Source organism: Mytilus galloprovincialis, chromosome 3, assembly GCF_965363235.1.
Source record: "Mytilus galloprovincialis chromosome 3, xbMytGall1.hap1.1, whole genome shotgun sequence".
NCBI classification, from domain to species: domain Eukaryota; kingdom Metazoa; phylum Mollusca; class Bivalvia; order Mytilida; family Mytilidae; genus Mytilus; species Mytilus galloprovincialis.
The window spans coordinates 69,306,693-69,319,749 of record NC_134840.1 but is presented as its reverse complement, the minus strand read 5'-3'; the positions used below and the strand labels follow the sequence as shown (position 1 = coordinate 69,319,749).

The 13,057-nt window shown below is 30.0% G+C and overlaps 1 protein-coding gene across 9 annotated transcripts in view; it reads right to left on the bottom strand.

Moving 5' to 3' along the window:
* The window catches only part of LOC143068766 (dynein axonemal heavy chain 6-like), a 127,350-nt gene that overhangs the window by 100,812 nt on the left and 13,481 nt on the right, over window positions 1-13,057 (bottom strand). For 6 of the 9 annotated variants that reach the window (XM_076243041.1, XM_076243042.1, XM_076243040.1 and 3 more), the window contains exons 8-21: window positions 11,800-11,915; window positions 11,347-11,409; window positions 10,839-11,106; window positions 10,020-10,188; window positions 9,603-9,787; window positions 8,937-8,987; window positions 7,569-7,640; window positions 6,132-6,196; window positions 5,196-5,307; window positions 3,473-3,695; window positions 2,566-2,725; window positions 1,787-1,890; window positions 1,161-1,393; window positions 172-294 (exon numbers count right to left, since the gene is read on the bottom strand). In XM_076243041.1, coding sequence (XP_076099156.1) covers window positions 172-294; window positions 1,161-1,393; window positions 1,787-1,890; window positions 2,566-2,725; window positions 3,473-3,695; window positions 5,196-5,307; window positions 6,132-6,196; window positions 7,569-7,640; window positions 8,937-8,987; window positions 9,603-9,787; window positions 10,020-10,188; window positions 10,839-11,106; window positions 11,347-11,409; window positions 11,800-11,915 — 1,944 coding nt within the window. The remainder of the gene's footprint in view (window positions 1-171; window positions 295-1,160; window positions 1,394-1,786; window positions 1,891-2,565; window positions 2,726-3,472; window positions 3,696-5,195; window positions 5,308-6,131; window positions 6,197-7,568; window positions 7,641-8,936; window positions 8,988-9,602; window positions 9,788-10,019; window positions 10,189-10,838; window positions 11,107-11,346; window positions 11,410-11,799; window positions 11,916-13,057) is intronic. The other 3 variants (XM_076243047.1, XM_076243045.1, XM_076243048.1) reach the window with 3 other exon arrangements.

Below are 13,057 nucleotides of genomic sequence, written 5' to 3'. Positions count from 1 at the left end.
AACTTATTATGATTGTCAGTTTGAACAGGTAAATCCAATTTCACCTTATCAACTTTATTCTGTGAGAAAAAAATTTAATCGTTAATTAAATACAGCAATGGACAACGACTCATAACTGTAATAAATTTTTGCAGTGCTGGTTAAGAACACAAGAAAAGGTAAAAATCTTACTTCACCAGTATGTTTGGCTAGAACACCACTAAACTGATCTGTTGACCAAGGCTTATAGGCCATCGATTCTTCTACATTCAATTTCATGGCATCATCAACCATCAGACAATACTGATCAAACTCCTACAAGAAGAAATATTTAAAGAAAATTGTAATTTCAATGTAATATTTAAAGAACATTGTAATTTCATTGTAATACTTAAAGAACAATTGTAATTTCATTATAAATTATAAAAAAAATGTAATTTCAATGTTATTTTAAAGAACAATTGTAATTTCATTGTAATACTTAAAGAACAATTGTAATTTCATTGTAAATTAAAAAAAAATGAAATTTCAATGTTATATTAAAGAACAATTGTAATTTCAATGTAATACTTAAAGAACAAATGCTATTTTGATGTAATACTTATAGAACAATTGTAATTTTAAAGTGTAATATTTAAAGAACAATTGTTATTTAATGTAGTACTGTTTGTATCATATTTAATGTGTGTGTACATACAACAATGCTAATCCAGATAGTCAGAATAACTAGTCCTTACTTTCAATGATTTAGCAGAATTACTACGGTTCAGGCAAGAAATTTATATGTCAGATATTCTACTTCAATTGTTTACAGAATATCCCAAAGTAGGGCAAAATTGTATAATTTTCATAAACCTGCCTTTCTGCATTTACAAACAGCAAAATAAAACTGATTCCTATTTAGAAACATCAAAAGATAATTCTTTGAAATAACAAAGTATACAGCAATATTAATCATTTTTCCTTCCAACATGCTTTGTTTTACATGAAATTCAGTGTTTTTACATGTAACCTCCTTGTTTTCATTAAAGTGGAGGTCATTCCTTACCAAACCTACTAGTTCCCTTCATTCACTTTTAATTGGAAAAGAAAAGTACTTGGAAGAAAATTTAAAATTGACTGACAAATGAAGCATCTATTTTACAAGTATTACAGTATTCAAACTGAAGAATTCAACTTACTTTAGCATACTGCTTGACAAGATTCATCTCCATTTCTATGTATTTATGTAACTCCTCTAATAAGTTATTGTATTCATAGTCGTCACTGAAGATAAACTGAAGGTCAGGCCAAGGTCGTTCATATTCCCTTCTCTCCTCCTCCTCCTCAACATCAAAGTTTAACTTCAGATCCTGTATAGGTGCTGAGTAGAATACTTTTAATCTTGGTTCTCGTAACATGGAAACAACTTGAACTGAAAATAAAACAGTTTATTCAAAAATTAAATGAAAATTTTCAAAAATAAACAGAGTCACTGTCTCTTTGTATAATTAAATATAAGATGACACACACTGAAATACTTGGCTTCTCTACTTCTGAGATCTTACCACAAACAATAGATTTTTTTCAAAAGTATTTTCTCAATCAAGCCACTTTATGACTAATACATTTTCATCACTCTTTCTGAGATTAATATAGACTCAGAAGAGATTAACAAAAGTACTTACAATACTCTTTTAAATCCAATATTATAATAATAAATTTTAGAACTGTTCCTAGCACAGTACTATATCAACATATAAAAAAACAACTAGTCACCATCTGAACTATGCCCTATAAGAACTGTTCCTAAGTAAGAGTCACTTACCAATAGTGCTCCTAAACCCTGCCACTATTTCATCTATACCCTGTTTGAACTGTTCCTGATTTGGTGATATGTCAACAACTGATTTGCTTGGTAGAGTTGGTTTCCTTAAAACAAAACAGTAAATTATACTACAACTGAACTAAATTCATGAACGAAAGATTTAAGATAACATGAAATTCTAAAATCTTTTCTAAGAAACTGCTTTTAAAGTTTTTATTATGTTAAACTGCATAACATATTTAGTAACCTTAAATATAGAAAATTTATTCAATCCTGAATTCTAATAGACACATAAGTATGAATTAAATTAAAGAACATGTGGAGTATACAATAATGAGATAGCAACCAAACACCATAATAAAGAAGAAATTCAGAAGTCAACATCTGATCCTCAACAACAATCAAATGTCTTATCAATTTTTCATGGGGTTAATTTGTCCAGAAAATTCTGAAATTTCTAGAAAAGTAGAGAATTAATTTTAAATAGTTTATTATAACAGAAAGAAATATTTGAAGCACTTGATTTATAAATAGTATTCCTAAACTGAGTCTAATGTAGCATCTTTCTATGAGTGTCACTCACTACTTTATTTAATTAGTAATTCTTGGTTAAGTAAAAATAATAAAAGATGTGGTATGATTGCCAATGAGACAAGTCTCCACAAGAGACCAAAATCACACTGAAATATAAACAATTTATAAAACAGTCGAAAAATCGTTATTAAAAGTACATGTATATTGAACAGCCTGACAAAAGTCTTTTATCCAATGTTACAAACCTTCTCTCTGTGTAAGCATAAGTTAACTGTTTATCTCCCTTCTTTTCTTCGTCATCATCCTCGTCATCTTCTCCTTCTTTAGATTCCCTATGGTCTTCTCTCTCTCCATCAGTTTCCTCATCAGAATAATAATCAGACTCTGAGTCAGAGTTCTCTGTATCTATTAAATAAAGAGAATACCATTTTATTGAAATATGCTGTGGATTCATTTATTTTCTGGGTACAAATTACCAAGGATTGAGGAAAAAATGTGCTTTTAAGGATGAACTTAGGTGAGGTTAGGTGAAAATTAATAAATTAAGAAGTTAAAATTGATACTATAAGCTGGTAGAGCATCAATTAAGAATTAAAATAAGCTAAAAATATTGATAAGTCATGGACCTCCTTTTTGAGATATTTGAGATTTAAAATATAGCGGGAAAAGGCTGATTCAGACTTTTACCTTATATTTGCATTGGTATTATTTAGGTCTCAAAACAAAGAAAGAAAATCAAGAATCTTCTAAAATTTTGGTAAATGACCTTTCATGAGCTATTAAATCTTATATGAAAAAATAAATGGGTGTTATGGGGCAAAATATTTTACATTGTATTGTATGGAAAAAGACCAAGGAGTCTGAACATTTGACACAAATCCCAAAACTCACCTAAGTACATCCTTAAGGGATATTTGAATTAGAGGTTTTGCCAAAGTTTGAAGATTAGCTAATCAAAAAAGGGGACTTCATTGATCATTTCATTTCAGGGTTCAAGTATACCTAAAAAATCGACGAAAAATAGTAGTGATAAGTAAACAGCAAACTCTTAAGCTATTAGTCAAAATTTGACAAATGATTAAATAAATTTAGCTTAAGAAATGTTGTCAAGGGAGACAATCAAATAGTTACAAAACTTTTGAATTCCATTACCTGTTGCTGATTGTTGTTCATCAGTAAACTTGACCATCTTCTTTCCTGATCCTAATTCAGTTCTCTCCAGGGTCTTCCTCCTAGAGGATCCTGGAGATGATGAATGTCTACTACCACCTGATAGGGCAGTTCTTTCTTTAGGGGTATTCAACACTAGCTGTACATTAAATACAGCTGCTGCTATTTCTTCTACAACATCTTTTTGTTTAATTTCTTCCAGTACCTAAAATTGATATGTGATCATTTCTTTTGGTAAATTCACTGCATGTAAACAAACACTATACATGTATAAATATAAATACTTTATAAAACCAATTACCAGTCCATGGCATACTCTTGATAGTAACTTTCTTATGGATTTGTGGGTGAAAAAACAGTACAGATTTAAAGAAATAACCTCTTTTTAATGATGATAATATATTTTCAGAAATTTGTTGCCCACAAAAGACATTCTAATATGACCTAAATTCCTTGATGTTTACCCCACAATAAATTGAAATTAGATAATTCAACCCCTCCTTTCTTTATCTTAGTTTTAAAGCATAATATATGTGTTTAATACAAGGCTTCCAAAACGGTCGTATATTCCGGACATTTGTATAATGTCCCGTAAAAGTCCAGCTGGGCAAAGCATGAAACAGTCATATACTTTTTCGTTTTCAAGGCTTTCTTAAGAGACGGTAATTTTAACATAACTGGCGATCTTTTTGACCCATTATTTTGTCTCTTACAGCCACACATTGCGGTCTTAAAAGTGACATGATCATTCATTACTATCAAAACAACCCCTACTTCAATACTTTCTAATTTTAATCAATGCTAATTAGTTGAACAACTGAAATCTACCTGTTCAGGTGACAGGTAAACTATTTTCAGTACCAGACATTGTATAAATTGATCGGTCCATTCAAAGTTATTTTCTTACATTTCAGCGGTTTGTATCTAATTAATTTAGTCCAACAGATTAAAATTATAAATACATTTATAAACATGATTTGATGAACTTTTAAAAAAAGTTTTAATGAAAAATCGTCAGAACTACATTGTATGAACGAGAACATGTGTGCGCATGTGCACAGGTGGGAAATTTAATTATGCATTCTACATTTCTTCAGAAATGCTAAAACTATCATTGATACCTGTATCTAACGTTCTTTTCAAGTATTTTGTTTGAAGAAATAACAGGGGAAGAGGTTCTTTTACTCAGTTGTGCTTTGTAAATGTACACAGAATTTACATATCTGTTTCTGGTCCATGTTTTACAATTGTCAAGTCAACATATGGTTTAGAAAAATGTGATTTTAAAACGAAAGTAAAGTTTTTGATAACGTCATTTTGCACAAATTAAGAGTCTAAGGCAGGTATGAGTACGCTGATGTGCACACTTCGATTGATGCACTGCCAATTAAACAGTTTACTTAAGAACATCAAATTCATATCAAAATAAAGTTTAATATCGTTTTTTTTTTAATCTTATGTCATTCACTAGGATGGCCATCTGATTACCATAATTGCCTTTTGTAACTTAGTCTTAAGGGATTAAAATCGGAACCAGATATAAAATGTCCAGCTGGCTCAAATATTTTTTGGAAGCCCTGGTTTATTACCACATCAACTGAATGGAATAAAGTTAAAAATAGGAAATTGAGTATCAGTAAGCTTGAAAACAAATAAATTTACATATATTTCATTCCCCTGCCCTTGAAAAATATTTATTACGCACCTCATTAATATCAGGAGGACCATCAAACAGTTCTGGTTGATCAAAATCAAACTGTGGAATAACATAGCCTTCTTTTTTTTGTACTTGTCCTGGTTTCCCAATACCACTGGCCCTGTAAAACACAATTATTTCTAATCTACAATTGTGATAAATTATAACTCTGAAAAAACACAAATATTTACTCAAAATGTGATACTGTAAATTCAGAAATTATTGCTATGTTTTTATTATTGCTAAAAATCCGAAAGGGTCATAATCCCAATAATTCAAACTTGCATTTTAAAATTTGTATATGAATTACAAAGAATTTTCTCAATATTGCAAACATTTAAAATAAAAAAATACAAAATCGCAATAATAAATGCACGCAATAATTTCTGAATTTACAGTACTTTTTTAGAATTGGTTTCGAGATTTATCTGTACATAAAATACAACATGATCTTGAATATATGATAGATAAGCAGAAAACAACAAAATGAATGTGATACAGCACCAACTTAGAGAAATGGTGTATACTTATATTATTTGATACACATTCAATTTTACCAGGCATCCGTCTTTGGATCAGCTATTTACCCACTAAAATGTTTTTACCCAATATGAAGAAAAAAACATCAATAAATATCAACATGTACTGGTTCTGATATGCATGTAATATGTGCCACTGGATGTTACACACTAATATCTATCATCATCCTCAACTATTAAGAAACAAACAAATGAACACTATAAATCTATTTTTATATGCATTCTTTCCTATTGAAGGAGAGTGGTTTTCTACAGGCACTCTGGCTTCCTCTGCCAATAAAAACTGACTGCCACGAAAGAGCCTAAATGCGGTGCTTAAAAGTGGCGTTAAAACACCAAAAATAAAAAAATCAATCAGTTATAATTTATCCATCCATTTCTTGATCTGACTGATCATCCTATTTACCTTGATTCAGGTCTACTGGCCATATAAACACTACTTCTTCCTGACTGTGTTCCCATATCTGAATCCTGATATGAAAAACGATAAGAAAACAAGTATTAGCTTTTTCAAAAAGATAGTTTATCATTTTTAAATGCTTATAGAATTAATGTGAATTAAAATTTAATTTATGGGTTCTGTGGTGAAAAATTAAACATAAGTTTGGTATTTAATAAATGACTTACCTCAGTAAAAAGAATAATAATATTCATTGCTTCAGTCATATAAGGAAAAACAAAACATTTATTTTATGTTGTTCTCCACTTTTAATGTCTAAATATAACTGCAAAATTTGCATCTGACTTTTTAGTTGTTTTAAACTTTCTGTCAAAGATGCCAAATCAAATAGAATTTAGAATTGTGGATGGAGTAGTTTCTAAAACAGTTAGTTTTTTTTTTAGATATTTAACTTTACCTACTTACTGTATATTATGACTCAGGATCCTTGTCATTTATTGTAAGATTGACTAACCAATCAAAATATGACTCAAACCAAAATTTAACATATATTTTTAAAAGTTTACATAATGATGAAAAAATGTACTAAGTTTCAAGTTGAGGTGACCCAAATTTCATTGTAAGTTTTCTCAAACTAAAATTTAAATCTGATACTAGACTGATAAATGGACCTACAAATGGAAGAATTCTTAGACCTTTCCATGTCTATATCAGTGATAAAGTTCAACAGCATGCATATTAACTACAGTTTAACAGAAAACTATAAACTAAATTCTTGTTTAAATACCATTAACCATGCTGTTAGACAAAGCAAATAGAACAATTTTTTTTATTTACAATATCTAGTACATGGCAAAACAAACAAAGGATAAAATTAAGTAACTCAACATTTTCTAGTTATTTGCTAAATATTTTTGAAAAGTCTAGGAATTAATAGTGAAAATTTTAAAAATTAAAAGGTTAAAAAAATATACTATAGTAAATAATGCTTGATTTGAAAAATGCCAAATTTCTTTAATTAATCGATAAAAAATACTTTTTTCAGGGGATTTCTTTTATTTCATTTCAATTCTTTTTTTAATAATTTCAAATGAACATCCAAATTTCAAACAAAAAGAGAGATATATATGATACACCTGATTATAATATTGTGATTGAAAATATATATATGTGAAAATGTGTACCGGTATATAGACATATAAATGTATAACAGTAAATTACAAATCTGTACATTAACAAAATAGAACAGTCAACAAACTGTAACAAAATCCTGACAAAATATGGCGACAAATATTTAGTACGCTGAAAATCAAAAAATTATTACAGACAAAAACAATAACTAGTAGAGTAAATATAAAAGCAGATATAACTATATATTATGCTGAAATAAAAACATTATCATACAAGCCAATCAGCAGAGAGAAATAAGCATCACGAACAAACCTTTTTCTTTTTGACTGGAACATCATCATCATCAGATGAACTACCATCCTCAGATGGAACATATGTCGATGCCTAATATAAAACAGCACACAAAAATATCGGTAAAATACTTATATTGCACTTGGGATTATAATTGTGATCAAATTTGTATCAGGTGTACTATGTAGATAAATGAAAAGGTGGTAGATATATTTCCCATCTCTCAAAACTTAACTTTTAAATATTAAAAAAACCCAGAAAAACCTGAAGTGTTGCTATGTTACATTAGCAGAATCTATGTTAACTTTGAACTTTATAAAATGGCTGATTAAAATGTAGAAAAATTACTTGTAGTTTTGGCATGGAGAAGTTAGCAAAAGAAATTTAAGCTAGAACTTATTATAAGGATTTTATCAGAAGGAATATGTGCTGAAGTCTCATGAAGACGGACAATGCCAGTGCTAGGATGCTAAAGATATATGGGATTGCAGACATTTCCTTAAATATATTACTCCACCCCCACCCCAAAGATTTATTATCCTTTATTGAATCGCAATGGTGAAATTCAAATGGGGTCATGGGTCATCTATCAAGTTACTTTTGGACCCAGCTCGCTCATCATAGCCCGATAGGTCAATTATAGTGATCTTACTTTGACCAAAAACTGATAAGTATCAAATGTTCAAAGACTGCAAAAAACTTCAGAAAGGCAAGACCAGTAAAACATTTTGCTTTAGCTTCAATATAACGTTATCATGATTTACCATAAACCAGATTTTTTTCAGTTGATTCATAATAAAGAAATAAGTTAAGCATATACTGTAAACCAACTGATTTTCACAAGTGATTTTATGAGAATTTTGCAATTAGAAAAAACAGTACTAATGTAAATTATCTTGAATGTGTCAATCTAGGACCTTCTCTTATATGATTTCTTCATCTAGAAAGGTCTAAACTGCTAAAAATTAGATGCTTACAGTATATGAAAGTACCAGAACTTATTGTTAATACTAATGTGTGTTCAAACTACTTATGTGAGAAAATATGTTATGAAACTGTTATTTGAAAGGACATTTTGCTGGTTCAATGTTATCTGTCAAACTGAACACAGCACCAGGAGTTTTTTTGTAATTTAACATATATGAAAAGGGTGGTACGTATTATACACAAATGCGTACCATGCACAGCTATATATGGTACATACATTGCTCAAAGAAGTAAATAAATAAATACAATCTGAATTAATTTATGAGATATTGGAACCAAATTTAATTGAAACTGGTGCTCTAATTCAGTTGGTCTGATAACTTATATAAGATGAAACCAGTCTAAAAGGAGCAGGGAACCAGAGCTGTTGTACAGGAAGTAATTCTCTAAGAATTAACTCACCTCGTCTGAATCATAATCATATGGATTCAGTTTCTTTACAGATTTTCTATACTGTTTTAAATATTATTTCAAAGATAAGTTTTCACAATGTTTCAATTCAAAGATTATGTATTCCGTATAATCAATGTCTTATAAAAAAAAATGTTTAATATGTAAACAAAACTTATATGATGTCTATTATAAATTGTCAATATATATAAGAATGTGCTTGAGCCGCTTAATAAAGTAAATGAACTCTTAGATGATATAATGAAAAACTACATTTGACATGAAAATAAAAATGCTATTTACATAATCTGAGCTGTCTAAAATCAATTTATAAATCCCTTGAATATGAACAATATTTTTTGGAATAACAGTTGTTGATATGACATCCAACACAGTAGCTTATTCATTTCACACACATCTACACAGATTTTAAACTACTAAACTTTTGCATCTGCTCATAATGAATATTAAACTTCCATCTAATTTATTAGCGATGCATGTTTTCACCAATAAATCTTTGTTCTATCTAGCAATATTTGAATTTTTCAACCTCCACTTTTATTCTTACTAAGTTTTTACTAAAAATACAATGCTTCTTTGTGTATCTAGCCATTTTGATATCCCCAAAAAAAACATCATCAGCTTAAATACAAACATATATCCAAAACAAATTTATACCTTTTCTTCATCTTCATCTGTGACATAATATGATGTAGACAGATGTTCCAAAAGTAATCTCATAGCAGTCACTACGAGTCGCCGTAACATTTCTAATATCAGGTAATCAATGGACTTCAGGAAGGCAGCCAACCTGGCTAAAATCTTCCTCCATTCAGCAATCTGAGCATAAAGAGGCTTTGAACCTATAATACGTCAATGAATAATTATTAACCCTTAAAGTAGAATTCTTTTCTGATTTAATTACCTTCTACCACTCAACCGCATCTTTCGTCAATTTATCCATATTTTGCACATCTATTTCATACTAAACATTAATTCATACTTCATTTTCACTCCCTCCCATTTCTATAATTTCCAGAAGCCCCCACATGTTTTTTAAACAGATTATTGGAAAGCTATATAATTTCTTATTACTTTTTTCTTCCTTTTTCTTTTCTTCCAAAGTCTTGATACCAAATTTCTTCTGTAGTTTAGCTTTACTATCTAGCTTCTTGACTTCTTCTTTTGGAGGTGCCTGTATATGAACTTTCTTTGTACCCTCTGGTCTTATACCATGTGTGATGCCTTCCATTTCTGCAACCGTCTACAATAACAAACAATCTTATTAGAATTCTATCAACCTATGTTGAATTTAACTCTTATGTGCTTCTTAAAAATAACATTACTATTTGACATGCAAGAAATTCATTTTTTTAACACTATAAACTCAGTGAAAATATAAATCAGTAGATTCGAGATAAAGAACCAAGAAATATTCATGATGGCTTTGTTATTGCTTTTTTCTTTGTGAAACTACAGGAATGAAAACAAAAGCAAAAAATTCTTACATCTTCTAAAATATTTTGCACAAAAAAATTGAAAAAGTTTTGTTAAATAGAAAACCACAAATATAACATAGCACCAAAATTACATAGATTACACATGCAGTGAATTCAAAACATGTGACAAGTTTCATTTTATTGGGTCAAGAAAGAATCAATAATCAAATCATGAGTCTTTTAACTGTATGCAACTGTCATACAAGTGAGAGGTTTAGCTAGATATAAAACCAGGTTTAATCCACCATTTTCTACATAATAAAATACCTGTACCAAGTCAGGAATATGACAGTTGATTTCCATTTGATTGATGTGTTTGAGCTTTTGATTTTGCCATTTGCTCAGGGACTTTCTGTTTAGAATTTTTCTCATAGTTTGGTATTTTTGTTATTTTACTTTTAAATGGACAACTTACTGCACATGACTCCCAGACAATGTCAATTATCTTATTTCGCAGTGAATTCAACTGTCCCAAAGCTTTTTCAGCCTGTACCACCTGGATGTCCTTGAATTCATCCAAGGTCAATGTGGCTGACCTGTCCACAACAATCAGAATAATAGCACTATCTTTTTCTCCTATGCCATCTCTACTACCACTGGCAGCCTCCAGTAAACTTCTTACATGTATCAGACATCCCTGGAGTACCTCATTGGCTACAAACAACTGCTTGTACATTGTATTTCTATAAAATAAATAGATGTAAAAAAAGTTCATGTTTTTACTCATTTTTATCTTTATCTACAAGTGTTACTGATCCTCTCTTTAAGTTTTATAGAATTTTATAAAAGCCTTTGACCTAAGAAATAAACCTCTGCAATTAACAAACATTTAGTTTCAGTTCAATTTTACAAATCCGTATAACATTAATATATTAGCTAGTTATAACGAATCTGTTTTTATCAAAAACTGTATATTTACTTACTTGCTTCCAGACTTTTTCTGCATGCGAACATTTCTCTTCCACTGTTTAAATGTCTTCCATTTTCTATATGATAAACATAATAAATTTGTATCATTAAAATAATTGCATTCTGAAATAATATCTTGTTACTAAAAGGTTCTCAGTTTCTACCTTGCTCTTTATAAAAAATATGAGTTTGTTTTTTTGGGTTTTTTTTCTCTCCTATTTTTCATTTTTTTTTTATTTTCTGCAAACACAACGTTTATTTTATTTGCATGATTCCATTTTTCTCAAATTTGACCATTTCCATGTTTTAAGTACCATGGTTTGGGCTTTGCTCATTGTAAAAGGCTGTACGGTGACCTATAGTTGTTAATATCTGTGTCATTTAGTCTCTTGTGGTTAGTTCTCACATTGGCAATCATACCACATCTTCTTTTTTATATATATATGCATATATACTATAGAATTTACCTAAATTGAACAAATACAGGTAGTTCATGTATCATGTAAAATAATCTTCGTTCCCACAACCACCATAAGACAGGGGTGTTGGTTGACAATTCCTGACCATTTGGCCCCTGAGTACACTGCAATTTATAAAAAAAAAGATAGTTAAAACTCAATTAGAATAACATAAATGTAAACTTCAGGGCTCACACTACTTCAGAATTATAGGGAGAAGTGACTTCTCTTTTTGAAACTGATAGGGAGAAGTGGTGAGATTTGAAAGAGAAGTGCTCATTCGCGCGGTGCGTTACAATGTTTGGATTTTACAATAGTATAAAGGGCCATATGTAAATAATATTCTTTTTATGTTGTTCAATTCATATGCGTAAAAAATTACAATTAAAGTAACATTTGAAATGAAAAGTTGTTTAAGTTTTACTAAGGTTCTTGTGAGAATCTGCCAACTAAATATCTAAATTATCTTGTGTATGAAATTCAGTGTTTCTCATAAAAAAATATAAAAGTTATTAAGCTGGGCCATAATATATTGATATTAGTATAATAGACTCAGAGTTAAGCAACTTTAACATGTTTAATCAATAGTTTGAAACAATCCATAAAAAATATAGGGAATTATATACACCAATCAATAAGATGTAACCAAAAGTCTCTTAATGCGTGTGGAACGCATAATTTTCCCCTTTGGGATCAATATTCTTCTGTCAGCTGTTCCATCCGTGCGTCCGTAGTAATTATTGTAAAAGTACGGATTTCGGTCATAGCTGGTCCGGTTCAGATACGTAGTTTAGAAATCGGTCAATGGCGGACGAATGCAAGAAAATTTACAAAAATAAACGATGTTTGACAAGTTATTTGGAAAGGAACATGACGGTTTTAATGCAATAAATGGATTAATCATTTACTGGAGGCAACTTTTGTCACGTTTAAATGAAGTAACAAACTTATTTTGCAGCCGAAATTTAGGTTGATGTACGTTTTCGAGTAACAAGCACCGGAACTTGCGGAAATGCACGAAGTGATAAAAAGTTGTATTTTTATCAAATAACCTGCTACACACTGCGAAGCCAATGCTTCAACCTCTTTTCTAAAGATAATGAATCGTTTATGTCTGAATTTCTTTAATTATCAGTAAAAAATTGATGTTTCATCAACTTGGTAAAAATTGAAAATGTCCGATGACGGAAGCGACTATCGTCAAGAACAGGGCGACTTGTTTTCGCTTTTGGGGGTCGGGGAAAGCAAAGTGACGGTCGGGAAGGCG